Here is a 21,091-nt window from a genome sequence, read left to right on the forward strand (position 1 = left end):
TGAGTGCCCTCTGTCGCGCCGCCTCATATTTTATCCCACGCTCCTACTGACTGAGCGGTGCCTGTGATGTTCCTTATAGGAAATACCTCTTGACATCTAATCAGATGGAGAACCATTAACTTCCAGTCTAATGGGTTGTACTCTGGTATGGAATTACACTAGAACGGTGGTCAGGTCTAGCTGTTAAAAGGCTCAGTGTGTACTCTATGTGTGATGAAATCCTAGCTCTCACTCTTATTCAGAAAATGGATCCATGGAATGCTAAATCTATCATTTTCTCACTAGCTACCAAACACAAGTGCTTTCTAACATGCATTGGTTGACTAAAAAGGCTTACAAATAAGCAGCAAGACACCCTCAAAGTTCCTTCACACTAATATTCTGTGAATTCTTAAGCCACTTCTGCAGAACAAGATGGTAAACATAATGCACTCGTACTGCTTTATAAAAAGGCCCAGTGTTCTGTACTACAGATAGACAGCACCAGCACTGTATCAGTACAGTGCAGTACAAGACAGGACTTCAAAGTACAGACAGAACCGAAGGGACAGATTAAATAAAACGCAGCATTCACCCATCTGCTCTGCTTCAGGCTCACCAATGGGTTAAATAAAATGAAGTTACTTGCTTTAAATTAATCTCACAGAGCTCTTAGCGCAAGAATGTCTCAACTCATCTCTTCATCTGCATTATTTCCAGGCCTGAATGGTGAGAAAGCACAAAGAAAGAGAGCAGTTCCACTGCAGCAGTCTGCCTCGCACTGGGAAATGTCACCTATTACTGTGAATACGTATCAATGAGTCCCCCAACTTTAATGTGTCAAATGACAAAAAGACGGAGAAACAGACTGTCTGACAACATCTTTGTGTTGTCATCATCTCAGTCTATAGTGCTGGTGACGCCCTACTCCCTCACTGTTTTCAGAGAGATCACATCTATGGAGTACAAGGACCTAACCAGACACCCCATGACTCTCTCATACTGTGGTTACTGCAGTAACATACAGTAAATGGTGTACCAGAGACTATAGGAAAATCACCATAGGATCTATTGAAGTGAATTTGGGAGGGGCAGTTGGACTCAAACCTCTGCACCCACACTGTGCAGTGCCTTGGTTTCTCTATTCCAGGAGGAAAATAAAACTGTCAATCAAATCCAGGTGGGCTCCTGTGTCCTCAGTGCTTGGACCCCTGATCATGGCGCAGCATGGGCAACAGATGTTGAGTTAATATTAAGTTGTTTGAACTGAGAACCCACTCGTGACACCTTGATCTTTCTCACTGGTGAGGTGAAGTGCTATCGGCAGAGCATCACATAAATCCTCATCCTAAGGAGGCGGCGGACACATCAATCTCCCAAACAGATCAATACCTCCTGACCACAAGCCGCTATGAGGGCTTCATAAGGCGCTCAATACAGGAGCTGCTGTGGAGATACATAAGGTGCCATGACAGGAGGAGTAGTGGGGGTTCGTAAGCTTCCTCATACTAACAACTTGGACTACTATAAGGAGTTCTTACATAGTGTAATCACATTGTTGGCTAACCAATGCAACATACGACACATGTGGCACCTGCATTTTCATTAACACCCCGATAAAGCGATTATTGCCTTCCTATCTGTGCTGTTGATTGATTTTGGCACAAGTGGGCTTCCATGGGGCCTGGGAGAGAGTTGTACAGTATGTTGAGCGTGGCCGTCACTTTATGAGAGTCATGGCTGTACCAACCGTGCACACCTACCACTCTCACCTTGAGAAACCGAGTTGCCGCTTTCAAATCTCCACAAATATCTGAAATGACAAAGTCAAAGCAATTCCACTGTGGTTGCCATGATAACAAAATAGCTTTCATACGTTGCTAACAAACACCACTTTTACTTGTCGTCACTCAAGCTTGTAAAAGCGAGACTTTCACATGTCCAGCAAACAAACCACAAATCTAGGTACAGTCCGCAATATGAAAAATCTGACAGTTAAAGGAAGAAAGCCCCAAGAGAAAAAAGAAAGGGAGTTGGAGTGAGATACAAGGAGAGAGAGAGAGTGCAGGGAAGAGGGAGGGAGAGAAAGATAAAGAGACCAGGACTAATTCATTACAGTATCTCACACCAGCCACAAGGTGAGAACTACCTGCTATTCAGCCCAATACTAAGTCTTAAAGTCTTAAGTAGAGCAAAGAGTGCTCAAATCTCTCTGCCGCTACAATCCTGCAGGAATCAGACTATCAAATCATCTGAAAACAAGACCGCTCACCTCTCCCTTGATCACATCCGTCACGGGCCGTTATTTGAAGTCTCCAACACATACTAACTTAATCAAATACTCCTTTAATCTCTTGAAATTCATTGTTGACTGAACAGAAATCCTGCAGCCTTGACTATTACTACCACTGTAGTATACTGCCCCATGGGGAAGCACCACTATCATGCGTGTCATCCTGACGCCATTCAACAATGTAGGCTATCGAAGACCTGAACACATGCAGCAGCCCTTTTCCAATTAATGTCCGAGGTCGATCAGGCAGAAACGTTGCCACAGCCAACCACTCAACTCAGGAAGAGGAAGAATACAAGTCTGACCGTTGTGACCTCACAACAAACCTCCTACAGCTCATGTCACATCAGTGTCGTCTGGTTCACTAGCCGGTTGCCTTTGACAGCAGAGCATTTCTGATTACTAAGGTCAGTAAGAGTGAGAGCAGTAAGACACTGACCTGAAATATACTTGTATAATCATTCCGGTATTGCCACGTTCGGGTGCTAACTCAGCATACAGCACGCCTTTCGGACGAATTTCAACGTTACCGCAAGGTTGTATGATTTGTTGAAGAAGTAAGGGTATCAGAAACCCCTCTGTGATATTTGGTAAGAATACAATTAAAACCCATTTTTGCCTGGAATTGTCATGCTTAGGCTAGCATTAAATCTCTTAGAAGAATCTCACTGTAGCAAACTAACAGTACTAGCATTATAAGAAAATAATACAGTACCACCGTTGGCATCAACAGAGTATCTGAACTCAACGCTAACATAAGTCATTTGCACTTAGCTAGTCTATGTAGGCTAGGCTGGGTGCTTTTAAGATGGATGTGTAAATATCTATTTTAGTTCGTATTTGGGCACTTGAGATGCATTTTGGCCCATTTTCTTCCATACAGTACACATGCTGAGCATTCAACTTTCTAGGGTTAGATAGTAAGCAGCCGATCGACCTTATAATAATTAAATCAACACATTTACTGTCTTTTAATGATGTCCCAGTAACCCGTATTCAACCCATATTTTATTGCATGTGTAAATTGCTCTTCCAAACCATGATCAGCTCACATAAAAGTATATTGTATCTGTAACATTATTTGGTTGTTAATTGGTTCACTTGCATCACATTTTCTAAGGCATGTCCTTTTTTGTTCAAAATGGAGTCTTTCCAAAGAGCTATTTGAATAAAATCCTAATCTTAGTCAGCTGTGTCTTGCTCCTCTAAATGTTTATTTTGCTATCACAAAATCTATCACAAGTGTATTTCACTTTAGGTTAGACCAAAGAAGCACGTTGGCATCCGTCAGGGATAGTCAAGCAGCTGTAGCTGAGGAACTTTAACAAAAAGCTAATGGGCTGTGAAGTCGGCGGAGAATTTGACAAAAAAGTGGAAGAAAAGGAGAGTTTCATGAAGAGGGACATCCTTTATGACTGAGCGACGTCCATTTTCATAACTACAAAAAAACAGTTTCTTTCCTTTCAAGCATCAAACGCTTAAAAGGTTACACCTAAACAGTACAGTATAAAGAAACCGGGACCTGGTCAAATAGGGGAGAGGCGTTGTGCCGTGAGGTGTTGCTTTATCTGTTTTTTGAAACCAGGTTTGTTGTTAATTTGAGAAATATGACATGGAAGGGAGTTTCGTGTAATAATGGCTCTATATAATACTGTACACTTTCTTCAATTTGCTCTGGATTTGGGGACTGTAAAAAGACCCCTGGTGGCATGTTTGGTGGGGTAAGTGTGTGTGCAAATATGCTACATTATGGTAGTCGAGTGGAAGTCAGGTATTTATTCACAATCTTTATTTAACCAGGAAAGATCACAGATGTATTTGATCAATTTTACAGACGTGACTGACCATACAACAAATGCCATATAGCTGCATTATCAACAGCACATAATCTGATCTCAAAATAAACTTCCTGTTGATAACATTACAAGCCAAAGCGAGTTGGAGAGAAATTGAGAGAGGGGGGGTTGGGGGGGAGATCCTGCCATCAGATGAGAACAGGTCCAAAAAAAAGCACAGATGATCACACAGCTCTTAGCTTAACCCAGAAGAGCTAGAATTTGGCCTTTTAATTAAGCCACAATCAGGGTGCTGCCCCTGCATTTGTTTGTAAACTTTGCAACTTGTTCTTATACAAATGTAACTGCCACTCAGTTATTCCGTAGTAACCACCCTCAAAACCCCAAACTATGGTGTGGTTTTGCGATGTGTGATGCAAAAAACACAAGGTTGTACATTCAGAACCCTTTCTAGACGCCAACATCCAATACAGTCCAAATCTTTGTATCACGTAGCTTGTCATAAAAACTGCAGTGCTTACCCCCAAAAAGTCTACTGGGTGACAGTGATGTTGCTGAAGCAGGGTGCGAAGTACATGTAATGAAATAGCAATAGGCATACTATAGTATATAATCAATTTATGGATGGATATTTATATCATGACCAGTATGACCAACGTTTCGGTGTGGCCTTTCTCAAGGAGAGCCGGTGCCAAATGTCTCTATCAGACAGAGCATAAAACCCCTTCCAGCTTCCCAGTCTCATACACATTAAAATGCTAAACCGGGAAGAGGCCACAGAGGCACAATCAATGACCCGTCCAGGCTGTTAGGCTTTCCAATCAGGAGTCCTCTGGGCCCGGCTCAGAGAAAGAAGCACCTTCCATTTTCCAAGAGGAGATTTTGTCAGTAGGAATTCAACCTAATAAACAATTCATAACCTTGACTCACGATGACAGCACATCATTGACTCCACAAACTCTGTCTATATTTACTTGACAAATTCAGTATATCATGTGGAAATGGCTTATGTATGAATGCTATGAACGTAAAAGGCTTTGTTCAGGTGCAAGCCTGTGACTTCCAATTTATAATTTAATGAAGCCTTTTACTACCCAAGAATAAAAGGCCATTTCAGAAGGGCAGCTCACATGTAAAAAGCTACTGCAGGCACTCTACTATCAGATGTCACAAATAACTCAATAGTACATTTACATTTTAGTCATTTAGCAGACGCTCTTTTCCAGAGCGACTTACAGTAGTGAGAGTGCATACATTTCATACATTTTTTTTGTCATTTTTTTTTCTTTTTTCGTACTGGTCCCCCGTGGGAATCGAACCCACAACCCTGGCGTTGCAAACACCATGCTCTACCAACTGAGCCACACGGGACTGTGGTAGACTGCTCAGTAACGGGACCCATTTTTTTGGATGAATGAGTTTCAGACAACCAAAAATATACAAATGTGGAATGTATGAAGGCAATGTCATTGATACTCAATAGCCAGTTGAATGACTGGAAACACAGATACAAAAGTATTATTACTTACTGTAGTATGTCAAAGTGCAAATAGTCTGTTGTTCATATGTGATCAATGGTGTTGAAACCAGATATAATAATCCATTACTTTGGAATTATCATTATTGAACTAAAAATGTTCTCCAATCAAAAACCTTGCTTCATTATGGGTGTTTGAGAGACAGTTCTGAATACCATGTGTGTGTTTGAGAGACAGTTCTGAATACCATGTGTGTGTTTGAGAGACAGTTCTGAATACCATGTGTGTGTTTGAGAGACAGTTCTGAATACCATGTGTGTGTTTGAGAGACAGTTCTGAATACCATGTGTGTGTTTGAGAGACAGTTCTGAATACCATGTGTGTGTTTGAGAGACAGTTCTGAATACCATGTGTGTGTTTGAGAGACAGTTCTGAATACCATGTGTGTGTCTGAGAGACAGTTCTGAATACCATGTGTGTGTCTGAAAGAACTATAGAGATGAGAATCTTCGGCACCCGACCAATGATGAACACTGACAAATGTTTAGCCTTTTTACATGAGTTATTGTAGTGTTTGTGGCTAACCAGATGTTCCTACAGTTATGATTTGCAGACTATTTGTGTGCACTGGTGGTTATGACTCCCTTGTCTCCCTTGTCGAGGTAGAAATGTTACATGTATTTTCACACGCACCTTTACTGGACCTTTAAAGGTAGTAACTCTATAAACCTAATATGATAGTCGAGTGAAATAACGTATTCAGATATTTGTTTCCTTACCTCGTAAGCAGTCTATGGACTGCTCTTAATCTGGCGTGTAAACCGATTCATCTGTTGCGACAGAATGGAATGCGTAGGATAACGAGCAGCAGTCGTTCCGGTGTTTTGGTTTTCCTCACTGATATTATTTCCACGTACGTCACTGATTATTTCAACAATCGCAAACCGGAAAATGTTCTATATATTTCATTTAACGTCCTGTGTTGTGTGCTTATTCTGTTACCATTGATATGTTCTAGGGGCCATTTTGAGACCTTAAGGAGCATCAGGTACTGCTGGAATGTCTACCAATGGCATGTTTATAAGGACCTATATTAAACATCTCATGAATGATCTTATGAATAAGTATTAAATACTTTAAAGTTTGTTTATAATGTGTGAATTACTAGGTTACTAACATGTAACAATTTGGGAGTAATGATTAACACATGATGAATAAACTATTTACTAATCTATTTTAAATACTTTATTTTAAAGTGTTACCAACACATGATTTCCAGTGTGTATAGCGTCACTCTAATTTACAGTGCATTCGAAAAGTAATCAGACCCCTTCATTTTTTCCCACATTTTGTTACATTACAGCCTTATTCTAAAATTGCTTAAATCGTTTTTTCCCTCATCAATCTACACACAATAACCCATAGCGGCAAAGAAAAAAACAGGTTTTTAGATTTCTTTGTAAAAATAAAAAATAAACGGAAATATCACATTTACATAAGTATTCAGACCCTTTACTCAGTACATTGTTGAAGCACCTTTGGCAGCGATTACAGCCTCAAGTCTTCATGAGTATGACGCTACAAGCTTGGCACACCTGTATTTGGGGAGTTTCTCCCATTCTTCTCTGAAGCTCTGTCAGGATGGACGGGGAGCGTTGCTGCACAGCTATTTTCAGGTCTCTCCAGAGATGTTCGATCGGGTTCAAGTCCGGGCTCTGGCTGGGCCTCTCAAGGACTGTCACGTCCTGACCCTTGTAAGAGGTCATTTTCTATAGTAGAGTGGTCAGGGCGTGACAGGGGGTGGTTTTGGGTGGTTTTCTTGTTATCTGTTTCTATGTGGGTTTTCTAGGTTTCTATTTCTATGTTGGGATGATCTCCAATTAGAGGCAGCCGGTCCTCGTTGTCTCTAATTGGAGATCATATTTAAGTAGGGGGTGTTTCCACTTATGTTTGTGGGTTGTTCATTTTTGAGTAGTGTTATTTCTCTCTGCGTCACGGTTTGTTGTTTTGTTGTTTGAAGTTATTGGTGTATTGCAAACGTTTCACGTTAATAATAAAAAGGTGGAACTACAACCATTCTGCGCTTTGGTCCAATCCTTTAAACAGTCGTGACAAGGACATTCAGAGACTTGTCCCGAAGCCACTGCTGCATTGCCTTGGCTGTGTGCTTATGGTTGTTGTCCTGTTGGAAGGTGAACCATCGCCCCAGTCTTATGTCCTGAGAGCTTTGGAGCAGGTTTTCATCAAGGATCTCTGTACTTTGCTCCGTTCATCTTTCCCTCAATCCTGACTAGTCTTCCAGTCTCTGCCGCTGAAAAACATCCCCACAGCATGATGCTGCCACCACGCTTCACCGTGGGGATGGTATTGCCCAGGTGATGAGCTGTGCCTGGGTTCCTCCAGACGTGGCGCTTGGTATTCAGGCCCAAGAGTTCAATCTTGGTTTCATCAGACCAGAGAATCTTGTTCTCATGGTCTGAGTGTCCTTTAGGTGCCTTTTGGCAAACTCAAAGCGGGCTGTCATGTGCCTTTTACTGAGGAGTGGCTTCCGTCTGGCCACGCTACCATAAAGGCCTGATTGGTGGAGTGCTGCAGAGATGGTTGTCCTTCTGGAAGGTTCTCCCATCTCCACAGAGGAGCTCTGTCAGAGTGACCATTGGGTTCTTGGTCACCTCTCTGACCAAGGCCCTTTTCCCCTGATTGCTCAGTTTGGCCGGGCGGCCAACACTAGGAAGAGTCTTGGTGGTTCCAAACTTCTTCCATTTAAGAATGATGGAGGCTACTGTGTTCTTGGGGAGCTTCAATGCTGCAGAATTTGTTGGTACCCCTTCCCAGATCTGTGCCTCGACACAATCGACATTTCCTTCGACCTCATGGCTTGGTTTTTTCTCTGACATGCACTGTCAACTGTGGGACATTATATAGACAGGTGTGTGCCTTTTCAAATCATGTCCGATCAATTGAATTTACAACAGGTGGACTCCAATCAAGTTGTAGAAAAATCTCAAGGATGATCAAGGAAACAGGATGCACCTGAGCTCATTTTCGAGTGTCATAGCAACGGGTCTAAATACTTATAAGGTATTATTGTAGCATTTTTTATATACATTTGCTAAAAAAATTTAAAAACTGTTTTGCTTTATCATTATGGGATATTGTGGTTAGATTGATGAGGTAATATATATATATATACTATTTTATTTTTTATTACCTCATCAATCTAACCACAAAAGCTCAGGTGCATCCTGTTTCCTTGATCATATATATATATATATATAAGGCTGTAATGTAACAAAATGTGGAAAAAGTCAAGGAGTCTGAATACTTTCCGAATGCACTGTACATCCTATTCAGAGTAACAGTAAAGCTATCTCGTGCCAAGATTTACAGTATGTGTTTACTTGTGATTTAAAAAAACCTAATGGGCATGGCCAGTACATAACCAATATGTCAACCTAATTGAGATGGTTTGGAAAAGCATTCCTCATGAAGCTGGTTGAGAGAATACCAAGAGTGTGCAAAGCTGTCATCAATGCAAATGGTGGCTACTTTGAAGAATCTCAAATATATTTTGATTTGTTTAACACCTTTTTGGTTACTACATGATTCCATATGTGTTATTTCACAGGTTTTGATGTCTTCGCTATTATTCTACAATGTAGAAAATAGTAAAAATAAAGAAAAACCCTTGAATGAGTAGGTGTGTCCAACTTTTGACTGGCACTGTATCTCTGCAGACCACAGTTCTACAATCAAAATGGGAATGCCAAAGCTCCCTGAGCAATACGACTGTAAAGAATGCAGTTTTCTGTAGCATCATGAAAACATTGAATTACCCGACATTCCTTAAACACCAAGTGTTTCTCTCTCGCCACACACGCACAGACAGTACACACACACACTTTACAGTCATGCCTGCTGTTATTCTTTTTTAAGACAAGTTGATGCAAGCATAAATTAATTTGTATCAATCACTGGCACCATGCCAATACTCATATGCACACACTAAGTGCCCACATTCAGCGTCACAATGTGGCTTTTCTGGGCCTCCTTGTTGAGTCACTGACAACATTATGTAATTACTGCATTGAGGCCAAAGCAGCAAACAAGCACAATTTTTTTGGTCTCCTCCTCGTCAATTGATCCTGTTTCATAGCTCGTAATGTATATTTGTAACACCTCACAATGCTGTAAGGTACGCGCTTGTAAATCCATGTGCAGCACCAACGTCCCCCCCATAAATGTTCTGACTTTAGTGGTTCTGACACCACAGGGAAGTTTCTGCATATGGATTGGATTTCACACATTGCGGTAGCTCTCCTTGGTGCTGAAATGCAGCGAACCATTTTGGTCAACGGAAAAACGTTATACCAGTAGCCAAACATGGGCAAAGACAAGAATACGAGGATTTATCACTACATCTAGAGGACAGTGGTATGAAAGACGCAAATACGCAGAAAATTACCCAAGCCGTAATCACGTGTTCTGTGTTCTCACACTAACATGTGTTGCACGAGGCACAAAAAAAAGACATTTTGTAGGCTACTTACCATGTTGACTTCCGAAACCATGTCGATACTGGCGATATCTATGCTCATGCCAACGTCCACAGGGGCACCTTTAAATCGCATGTAAAACAGGTATCAGTGGCTTTATAATCAGACTGCTCGCTGGCGCTATAAATGAATCTGTATGCGACTTGATATTAGTTATTAGCCAACATTGGGTAGACTTTACCACCAAAAAGGTATTTACCTCCAAAATCAGGCCTCAGACGAATGTCATACCCCTTCAGCAGTTTGTCCACGGTCGCTTTCACAAATGACATGTTGCTAGGCTCGTTGGCGCTAAAGGAAACACATATGGTATTGATTCAGAATCGTAATTAAAAAACTGCAAAGGGACAGGCAAGACAGGCAGAAACAAGACATCACACCCGTTGGATCTCACCTTTGAGCGCCGCAGACCATGGCGACCATGAGGAAAAGACAGAAAATCCCCCAGCGTCCGCGGTCCAAAGCCGTGCACATCACTAACTTTGATCAGAGAGATGACTTTGAGCGAAGATTTAAGGAACGCTACCTACTTAAGTCACAGGCTGTCCAATTATTCCAAGACCAACGCATGCGCGTCTTTTTACCAACATCAAACCTGTATTTGCACAAAAACCACGCTATTTCGTAGAAATCTCGGTGACTTTGAAATAAAATGGGTAGGCTATTCGCGTTTCACCCGAGGTGTCGATGATGGCGCAAGAAGACCGCGCCGGGATGCATGCAGTAGCTGAACCGTATCAATATGCTAGGCAGATCCCATCCCCTCCGGTTCATTCGAGCATTTCAGCAGACACAGCAGTGTCCGGAGTAGATTTGCATCAAGCAGGTCTCCCCGTGTTGGTCGGCTGAAGATCTTAAAAGAATAAGCATTGAACACGGCTCTCCGTTCACCTTTAGTCAGCGCTATGTGGGGCATCGTGCAACACAAGCACGTCTGAGGAGCTGCGCATTTTCTGAGGTGTACCTGGACGCTTGAGCTCCCTCGCAGCGGATTCCATTCCCCACGCGTCACGGGCTAGAGCACAAGTTAATAATTAGTTAAAAACCCAGAAAACGCATAAAAATCGCAACCGCACCTATAATTAATGAAAGATACGCTGTAGGGTATGCAATGTCCCTTGCAGCAGCATGACGTGCTATATACCACAGAATGAATAATAATACACGTTCTGCTATATCTAGTGATGATATTGACAGACTTCTAACTAATTTGCCAAATCGATTGCAGTTTATCTGGTCACCATGCGCTAGACCACATGATTATTTCAATCATAATTAGTGGTGTATTGAAAATGGGTGATTTGTGGATAATTGGCCACCATCAAATGACAAAACTCATATTTATCATGGCAAAATATTGGATTAGTGAAGGGGGTATCCCTGTGTGTGTGCGTGCGTGGGTGTATGTGTATGTGTGAACCGAGGTAATTGAGGTAGATATGTACAGTGCCTTGCGAAAGTATTCGGCCCCCTTGAACTTTTCGACCTTTTGCCACATTTCAGGCTTCAAACATAAAGATATAAAACTGTAATTGTTTGTGAAGAATCAACAACAAGTGGGACACAATCATGAAGTGGAACGAAATTTATTGGATATTTCAAACTTTTTTAACAAATAAAAAACTGAAGAATTGGGCGTGCAAAATTATTCAGCCCCTTTACTTTCAGTGCAGCAAACTCTCTCCAGAAGTTCAGTGAGGATCTCTGAATGATCCAATGTTGACCTAAATGACTAATGATGATAAATAGAATCCACCTGTGTGTAATCAAGTCTCCGTATAAATGCACCTGCTCTGTGATAGTCAAGGGGGCCGAATACTTTCGCAAGGCACTGTACATATAGGTAGGGATAAAGTGACTAGGAAACAGGATAGATAATAAACAGTAGCAACAGCGTGTGATGAGTCAAAATAGTTAGTGCAAAAAGGTTCAATGCAGATAGTTAAATAGTTAACCAATAGTTACCCAGACAAACTATTTCGCAGCCTTATGGCTTGGGGGTAGAAGCTGTTCATGGTTCTGTTGGTTCCAGACTTGTTGCATCGGTACCGCTTGCTGTGCGGTAGCAGAGGGAACAGTCTATGAATTGGGTGGCTGGAGTCTGACAACTTTTAGGGCCTTCCCACTGACATTGCCTGGCATAGAGGTCCTGGTGGATAGCATGGAGCTAGGCCCCAGTGATGTACTAGGCTGTACGCATGACCCTTTCTAGTCCCTTGTGGTTGGATGCCAAGCAGTTGCCATACTAAGCGGTGATGCAGCCAGTCAAGATGCTCTCAATGGTGCAGCTGTGTAGAATTTTTGAAGGATCTGAGGGCCCATGCCAAATCTTTTCAGCCTCCTGAGGGGGAAGAGGCGTAGTCGTGCCTTCTTCATGACTGTATTGGTGTGTGTGGATCACAATAATTCGTTAGTGATGTGGACACCGAGGAACTAGACGCTCTGGACCCACTCCCCTATAGCCCTGTCGGTGTGGACGGGGGCGTGCTCGGCCCTCCGTCTCCTGTAGTCCACAGTCAGCTCATTTGTTTTGCTTCATGATGTAGACTGCACCAGATGGGTAAAAACCTTGGCCAGACCTGGTGTGTGTGTGTTGTAAACTGTACAGTACCAGTCAAAAGTTCAGACACACCTACTCATTCAAGGGTTTTTATTAATTTTTGCTATTTTCTACATTGTAGAAAAAGAGTGAAGACATCAAAACTAAGAAATAACACATATGGAATTATGTAGTAACCAAAAAAGTGTTAAACAAATCAAAATATATTTTAGATTCTTCAAAGTTGCCACCATTTGCCTTGATGACAGCTTTGCACACTCTTGGCAATCTCTCAACCAGCTTCATGTGGAAGGCTTTTCCAACAGTCTTGAAGGAGTTCCCATATATGCTGAGCACTTGTTGGCTGCTTTTCCTTCACTCTGCGTTCCAACTCATCCCAAACCATCTCAATTAGGTTGAGATCGGGTGATTGTGGTCAGGTCATCTGATGCAGCACCATCACCCTCCTTCTTGGTCAAATAGCCCTTAAACCGCCTGGAGGTAGGTTGGGTCATTGTCCTGTTGAAAAACAAATGATAGTCCCACTAAGCGCAAGCCAGATGGGATGGCGTATTGCTGCAGAATGCTGTGGTAGCCATGCTGGTTAAGTGTGCCTTGAATTCTAAATAAATCGCTGACAGTGTCACCAGCAAAGCACCCCCACACCTCCTCCATGCTTCACGGTGGGAAACACACATGTGGAGATCATCCGTTCACCTACTCTGCGTCTCACAAAGACACAGTGGTTGGAACCAAAAATCTCAAATTTGGACTCATCAGACCAAAGGACAGATTTCCACCGGTCTAATGTCCATTGCTCGTGTTTCTTGGCCCAAGCAAATCTGTTCTTCTTATTGGTGTCCTTCAGTAATGGTTTCTTTGCAGCAAATCGAACATGAAGGCCTGATTCACGCAGTCTCCTCTGAACAGTTGATGTTGAGATGTGTCTGTTACTTGAACTCTGTGAAGCATTTATTTGGTCTGGAATTTCTGAGGCTGGTAACTTTAATTAATTTATCCTCTGCAGCAGAGGTAACTCTGGGTCTTCCTTTCCTGTGGTGGTCCTCATGAGAGCCAGTTTCATCATTGCGCTTGATGGTTTTTGCGACTGCAACTGAAGAAACTTTCAAAGTTCTTGAAATTTTCCAGACTGACTGACCTTCATGTCTTAAAGAAATTATGGATTGTTGTTTTTCTTTGCTTATTTGAGCTGTTCTTGCCATAAGAGGAACTTGGTCTTTTACCAAATAGGGCTATCTTCTGTATACCACCCCTGCCTTGTCACAACACAACTGATTGGCTCAAACGCATTAAGAAGGAAAGAAATTCCACAAATTAACTTTAAACAAGGCACACCTGTTAATTGAAATGAATTCCAGGTGACTACCTCATGAAGCTGGTTGAGAGAATGCCAAGAGTTTGCAAAGCTGTCATCAAGGCAAAGGGTGGCTACTTTGAAGAATCTCAAATATAAAATATATTTTGATTAGTTTAAAACTGTTTTGGTTACTACATGATTCCATGTGTTATTTCATAGTTGTGATGTCTTACTAAAAATAAAGAAAAACCCTGGAATGAGTAGGTGTGTCCAAACCTTTGACTGGTACTGTATGTGTACAACATCCGTAGTGTATGACCCTTCCTCAAACATGATGTGGCACAGGTTCTAATCCAGGCTCTTGTCATCTCCCGTCTAGACTACTGCAACTCTCTGTTGGCTGGCTCCCTGCTTATGCCATCAAACCCCTACAACTTATCCAGAACACAGCAGCCGCTCGGTGTTCAACGTTCCCAAGTTCTCCCATTTCACCCTGCTCCTCCGCACAGTCAACTGGCTTCCAGTCGAAGTTCGCATCCCATGCTGCTTGCATACGGAGCAGCTAGAGGAACTGCCCCTCCCCATCTTCAGGCTATGCTCAAACCCTACACCCCAACCCAAGCACTCCGTTCTGCAGCCTCTTGGCCATTCCACCTCTATGAAGTGCCCTTGAGCAAGACACTTAACCCTAATTGCTTCTGTAAGTCGCTCTGGATAAGAGTTTTTGCTAAATGACTCAAATGTATGGCCCCTTGTGAGGCTGAAAGGCCCTGTGTTTTGGTCGATCATGTCACATGACATGGATTTTAACCTTTATCCCATTTATTTTTATTTCAGAAGGTCCAGCACCATCCTCCAGCGCCATCCTCAGACAATTGCTTTCATTTTTGGTGTAATTCTCATTTGTGGAAAATGCTTAAAATAAAGGTTAAAATCCAGGTCATGTGATGCGATTAAAACACAGAGACCTAGTACGGGCCACACACCTTCAATAACACTCAGTTCTCCCGACTCATTTCAATGGAGTCATTTGATACACTTTCAATTCATGTTTGTTTTCTAAGCTTGAGATTTGGTTAGTACTGTAGGTCAACTAAGGGCTCCTAGACATTTTCTAATAGTCATGTTCCATTTGCTTCATTATGTCTGCTTGTGATAAAAGTAAACGTTACACGGTGCAGAGTTACAAGTGTAATAGTTGCCTTGCAATGTACCTCTACGATAATGTGATATTCAACAAGAAACAACATTTGTAAAAAATATGTTTGTATTATGATCCTTGTTTTCTGTTCTTCTAATCTCTGACTCAGTTGATTTGATTTCAGTTTGAGTCATGGATCTGTGAGTCACCATGTCTTACAATTGTAGTCAATAAACAGAGTACAGAACAGCAATCAGGAGAAACAACAATACTGTATATACAACCCTAATTCTGCTATTATGTTTAACTTTCCTTCTCTTCTTCTGCTACTACTGTACTCTACCTACTGTAGCCCCCTTCCCCCTTCACCTCCTAGGCAGGCACACATCAGTTCTGGCGCCAGCTGCCTCTTTTCCTACTCCCCCCCTCTCTTCCCTCTCCTCCTCATCTCAACCCCCAGAAGCAGGGCATCTGCCCTCCCCTGCCCTTGATTTCTGAGCAAAGACTAGATAACAATCGAGAAGAATGTCAATAACTGTTCATGTCACACTGAAAACGGACCAATAAAAGTGTATAATGAGACTTGCTGCTCATATCAGGAATAAAGAAAGATGGAGCTTAGAGGGTCTTACAAGTCGAAGTTACATCTTTATGTCCTTGGGTTGTGCCTCTTTTGTGTCAAATTATGATGAAAACCGATTGAAAAGACATGTTTTCCATTGCATTGTGGTTTTCCATTGCAGCTCTTATGGGAAACACCATGTGTCTCTAGACTAGCCCCCTTTTCTAGAATGGATGTGTACAAGATTGATGGTCTTCAGTGAATAATTGGATAAAGCAGTGCACTGTTCGCTATCTCTCTGTAATTGATGCTATATTTTCTCTGGGATGCGCTGATGATGTGCATTATTTGCTCAGCTAGGTTTCATCTTTGTGGTAAGTGTCATCACAACAGCTGCAGAGAAGGCCAGTGTGCACATTGTTGACAGGGCTAATTCATAATGGCTGCTGTCAGTGCCACAGTAGCCTACTTCTATTCTTTCAATAACTCATCTGCAGAGAGACACCATACAAATTAATTGTCTTATTTCTATGTTTGTCAGATAACTCCCAAACTTCAAAACAGACATAAGTTAATGGTGATATGCAGAGACATATACTGAATGACCAATACATGCAGGGATTTTCTCTGTCATAGTGATACATATATAACTGCTGTTTCCAATGACTAAACACCTTTGGGCCATTGCAGACTGTGTGAGTTTCTCAATGAGTTATCGTTGGAAAAACACTGAATATTTTCCCTTCCTTTTAATTCTTCTGTAAATCTGAATCAGAATCTACTCTGATAAGCTTCCGGTTTGTATACTGTATGGTAACTAACCAATGCAAAGACGTATTATACTCTAAACATACTGAGTTAAACACTTATTATGCCTTCCATTCATACATGACATACTAAGTGCTGCATGTAGTATAATGAATGAATGCATCATTAGTCATACACTTGGCTACAAACATCACATGATCACAATGTCTAATTGATGTAGTTAATAATAAGCAACTTATCTTATCAATTGGTGAACTAGGTCACAGAGATATATTTTGAATGGCTGTGGGTGATAAGTAAGTTTACATAAAAAAAACATGTAAGCTAAAGATACAGTGAAGCTAGTGAGTAAGAATGTAAGATTACTACTACTACTATAACATAAAAAATATAAAGCATAATAATCAGCAATAAATAAGGTTATCAATAATCAATTAATATAAAAAAAGTAAATATAATGCATTCAATTATTTTTCCTTAATGATTTATTTGTATAGAAATTCACATCAACATACTGTTGATTTACATAGACTGATATCAAAATACATCAGACAATATCAAAAAGGTAATCCCCCACATAGGTAGAGCATCTATAGGTGCATTGAGATGCACTGCCACTGTTCAAGTAAAAGTGAACTATAAAAACACTATGGCCTCTATTGGTATGAAATATGTGAAATCCTTTAGCTCACATTATTAATGTGAAGCCACTGTCTGAAATATTTCAGTCCATTTCAAGCACCGAAATAATAACTGCACAAAAAAACGATATAGTTTGAATGCCGTATTACTCTTGTCCCACTGCAAGTCGCCTTAAACAGCCATCACTAACACAGAGTGGCTGCTGCCAACACACAGACTCAAATCTCAAAATGTAGTAAATGGATGGATAAATGGATTTAACAAAGGTATCTCTACTCACTTTAAATAACGCCACTTTAATAATGTCTACATGTCCTATATTACTCATCTCATATGTATATACAGTTGAAGTTGGAAGTTTACATACACCTTAGCCAAATACATTTAAAATCAGATTTTCACAATTCCTGACATTTAATCCTAGTAAAAATTCTCCGTCTTAGGTCAGTTAGGATCACCACTTTATTTTAAGAATGTGAAATGTCAGAATAATTGTAGAGAGAATGATTTATTTAATCTTTTATTTATTTAATCACATTCCCAGTGGGTCAGAAGTTTACATACACTCAATTAGTATTTGGTATCATTGCCTTTAATTGCCTAAACCTCCTTGACTTTGGCGATGTCATTTACAAAATAGCATCCAACACTCTATTCAGCAAAAAGAAAGGAGGACCAAGGCACTCTATTCAGCAAACTGGATGTAGTCTATCACAGTGCCATCCATTTTGTCACCAAAGCCCCATATACTACCCACCACTGCGACCTGTATGCTCTCGTTGGCTGGCCCTCGCTACATATTCATCGCCAAACCCACTGGCTCCAGGTCATCTGTAAGTCTTTGCTAGGTAAAGCCCCACCTTATCTCAGCTCACTGGTCACCATAGCAACACCCACCTGTAGCACACGCTCCAGGAGGTATATTTCACTGGTCACCTCCAAATCCAACACTTCCTTTGGCCGCCTTTCTTTCCAGTTCTCTGCTGCTAATGACTGGAACGAATTGCAAAAATCACTGAAGCTGGAGACTTAGATCTCCCTCTCTAACTTTAAGCATCAGCTGTCAGAGCAGCTTACCGATCACTGTACCTGTACACAGCCAATCTGTAAATAGCACATCCAACTACCTCATCCCCATATTGTTATTTATCTTTTTGCTCTTTTGCACACCAGTATCTCTACTTGCACATCATAATCTGCACATCTATCACTCCAGTGTTAATGCTAAATTGTAATTATTTCGCCTCTATGGCCTATTTATTGTCTACATCCCTACTCTTCTACATTTGCACACACTGTACATATATTTTTTTCTATTGTGTTATTGACTGTATGTTTGTTTATGTGTAACTCTGTGTTGTTGTTTTTGTCGCACTGCTTTGCTTCATCTTGGCCAGGTCGCAGTTGTAAATGAGAACATGTTCTCAACTGGCCTACATGGTTAAAAAAAGTTAACTTAACATTATAAATCAACATAAATGACAGCTTAACATATTTTTATATTTTTACTACATTACATAAAAAAATGCTTGTGCTGCTTTTTTGTCACTGGTGTTACCTATATTTTAGATGACAATTCAGGCTTTCTAGAATGTAATTTCAGTCTTTAATTTGCATATATAATCAAAGGGAGAAACGGTTCATGATAATACTAAGAAATTGTTTGGATTAGGAATAATTGACTTTAAACATGCGTGTGTAAAGTTCTATTGTCTGACATTTTCCCATTTATACTATTGTTTTTTTGTTGTTGAAACATTAGAAATAATTCCGGTTGAGTCATCAAAATTGAATGATCATATCCTTAAAATGTTTAGTAATGAATGTAGCAACAGTTAGGTAGATACAAAAAACATATTCAATTAAATTGGGAAACTCTGATGCCAGAACACCAATACGCCATACAGTAATACCAGGGAGTAACACCAGTGATGCAATGTAACACCAGTGACACAATGTGAAACCAATGACAAACATAAGATTATTTCAAACAAATTGTATCAATTTATTAGTAATATTTTTAATTACAAATATTTTCCTACTCTGTCACGCCTATCCACAAAAATAAGTAGCTTGTTAAAACAGTATATATCAATTATCGTGCCATGTGACAAATATTGTGTAGGCCTACTTAAAGGGATAGTTATGAAAGGACATATTGGTTTCCTTACCACGTAAGAAGTCTATTGACAACGTATGACAGCAATCAATGCTTTGGTTTTGTGCAAAATAATTAGCATTTGAAACAGTGGCCAGGTAAATAAAAGCATGGCTTGCTGTCATACCTTGTCCATAGACTGCATACATGGTAAGGAAACCAATATGTCATTTTGTAATTTGGGTGAACTATCCCTTAAAGTAACTCTGTAGATACAGAGTACATATGTCTTCCTACAGACACTGTCTTAATTCTGACCTTGCAGTACTGGGTTCACTGTCTGTCATTCCTGCTCTCAATCTCTCACTGTGTTTTGCCTGTCTGATCTGCCATTTCCTTCGCCCCTGTCTTTTTTCCCTTTCCTTCACTCTCTTGCTTTTTTGACTCTCTAAATCCTTTAACCTCAGTCTGTGTTTGGTGTTCTGGTAAGTCTGGTGTTTTTGTTTAAGGTAGGCTGCTCTGTGGTGTGGGTCAGCATCACTGCGCTGTCTGTAGAGTCTTTGCTTTTCAGCAGCACCTAATTTCGCCATATCTATCAAAAGGAATGCCATATTACGTGATTACAATCTTGAAACAGTAATAAAATGCTAATAAGTGTTTCTTTATATAATTGTTGAGGGTTTATAAAACATTACATTGAGAAAAGTTTGTGGTGTTATTGATTGTCACTGGCGTTATTGTCATGTCACTTGTGTTACCAGCAAGAACAGTAACACCAGTGACGATAACACCAGTGACATATCTGCAGACAAGATGGCATATCTAAGATGGCAGCCACTGTAGCTCAAACCACATTTCTTAAATTGTAAATAAATCACTTAATCATGCGATTTTATCAATAATTTTAATCCAATTTCCTTTCCTCTTACTATAAACTGTATAATACCAGTGACACATCTTAAGTCCTCGCATGAAATTATCAAGTTAATCATCAAATTGTTAACATATGAAGGGAGAGTGCACACTCACCATGTGCTTTTCAAAACAGTCCCGTCTTCAATGAACCTTTGACCCAGGAAGAATTTGGCAAGGATGTTGCATTTTTTCAAGGTTGTGTTTTTTATACATTTTAACACCAGTGACATGAAATTGAGGGACAGCTGTTTGTAATATTAATTTAATATTTTAGTTTTTTAAGTAGTCCACTAAATAACTATAATACTTTCCTTTGTGTTATGACATTTAAAGAGGGCAAAAAATATATTTTTAAACTCAAAATATGTCACTAAACCATGACTCCTGACCTGAGGGACAAGCCAATTTCATTGTACTGACCGTGCTCTACAATATATATAAAAAAATGTTTGCAATATAACTGTTTTACATACGTTTTATCAATAATAAAACACTTCAATTAAAACCCCAAAAACATTTTTTGTGCCATTATCTTTCCTGGTGAATAAGGCCGGGACAGGAAAGCCACCATTTCCGTAGAATGACCAAACGCAGTCTCCTCGAACAGGGGAATATTGCCTTTAAACTAATGGATATGGATGAAATCGAGCCCTTACTCCTATTACTTCCTCTACTGAATCAATGCTCAAGAACATGCCAAGATTAGTTCCCGAGAAATAATGACTGACCTCTATCGCCATCTAGTTGAGTAATGTGCTTCCTACAACCTTAAGCACAGTGTACATTGCCTGCCATACACTTAAAACCAATCGCTCCAGACCAGTGTTTCCCAAGGTCAGAGGTATTCAATGAAGAATGAAAAAGCATGGCGTCTTCCCCTAATGTCTGGATGACATCATGAAAAAGACGTCTAGTTATCTGATGTCTACATATAGCCAAGCTTTTCTGCACTGGCCTGGTTAAGCATCTATCATTGCTGGAACCATGTTGTGAAGGACAGTGTAAA

At 40.5% G+C, this 21,091-nt stretch overlaps 1 protein-coding gene and 1 long non-coding RNA gene across 2 annotated transcripts in view; both read right to left on the reverse strand.

Moving 5' to 3' along the window:
• The window catches only part of LOC115162184 (gamma-aminobutyric acid receptor subunit beta-1-like), a 57,673-nt gene extending 46,462 nt beyond the window's left edge, over positions 1 to 11,211 (reverse strand). Inside the window, exons 1-3 of the mRNA XM_029713244.1 lie at positions 10,497 to 11,211; positions 10,302 to 10,393; positions 10,097 to 10,164 (exon numbers count right to left, since the gene is read on the reverse strand). Coding sequence (XP_029569104.1) covers positions 10,097 to 10,164; positions 10,302 to 10,393; positions 10,497 to 10,576 — 240 coding nt within the window. The 5' untranslated portion in view covers positions 10,577 to 11,211. The remainder of the gene's footprint in view (positions 1 to 10,096; positions 10,165 to 10,301; positions 10,394 to 10,496) is intronic.
• Positions 11,212 to 19,593: 8,382 nt separating this feature from the next.
• Positions 19,594 to 20,232, reverse strand: LOC115162719 (uncharacterized). The gene is made up of 2 exons (XR_003869624.1): positions 20,200 to 20,232; positions 19,594 to 19,762 (listed from the first exon to the last, which is right to left on the reverse strand). It is a non-coding gene; the product is annotated as an uncharacterized LOC115162719 (long non-coding RNA).
• Between the last annotated feature and the right edge of the window lie 859 nt (positions 20,233 to 21,091).

Source organism: Salmo trutta, chromosome 25 (assembly GCF_901001165.1).
Source record: "Salmo trutta chromosome 25, fSalTru1.1, whole genome shotgun sequence".
NCBI classification, from domain to species: Eukaryota; Metazoa; Chordata; class Actinopteri; order Salmoniformes; family Salmonidae; genus Salmo; species Salmo trutta.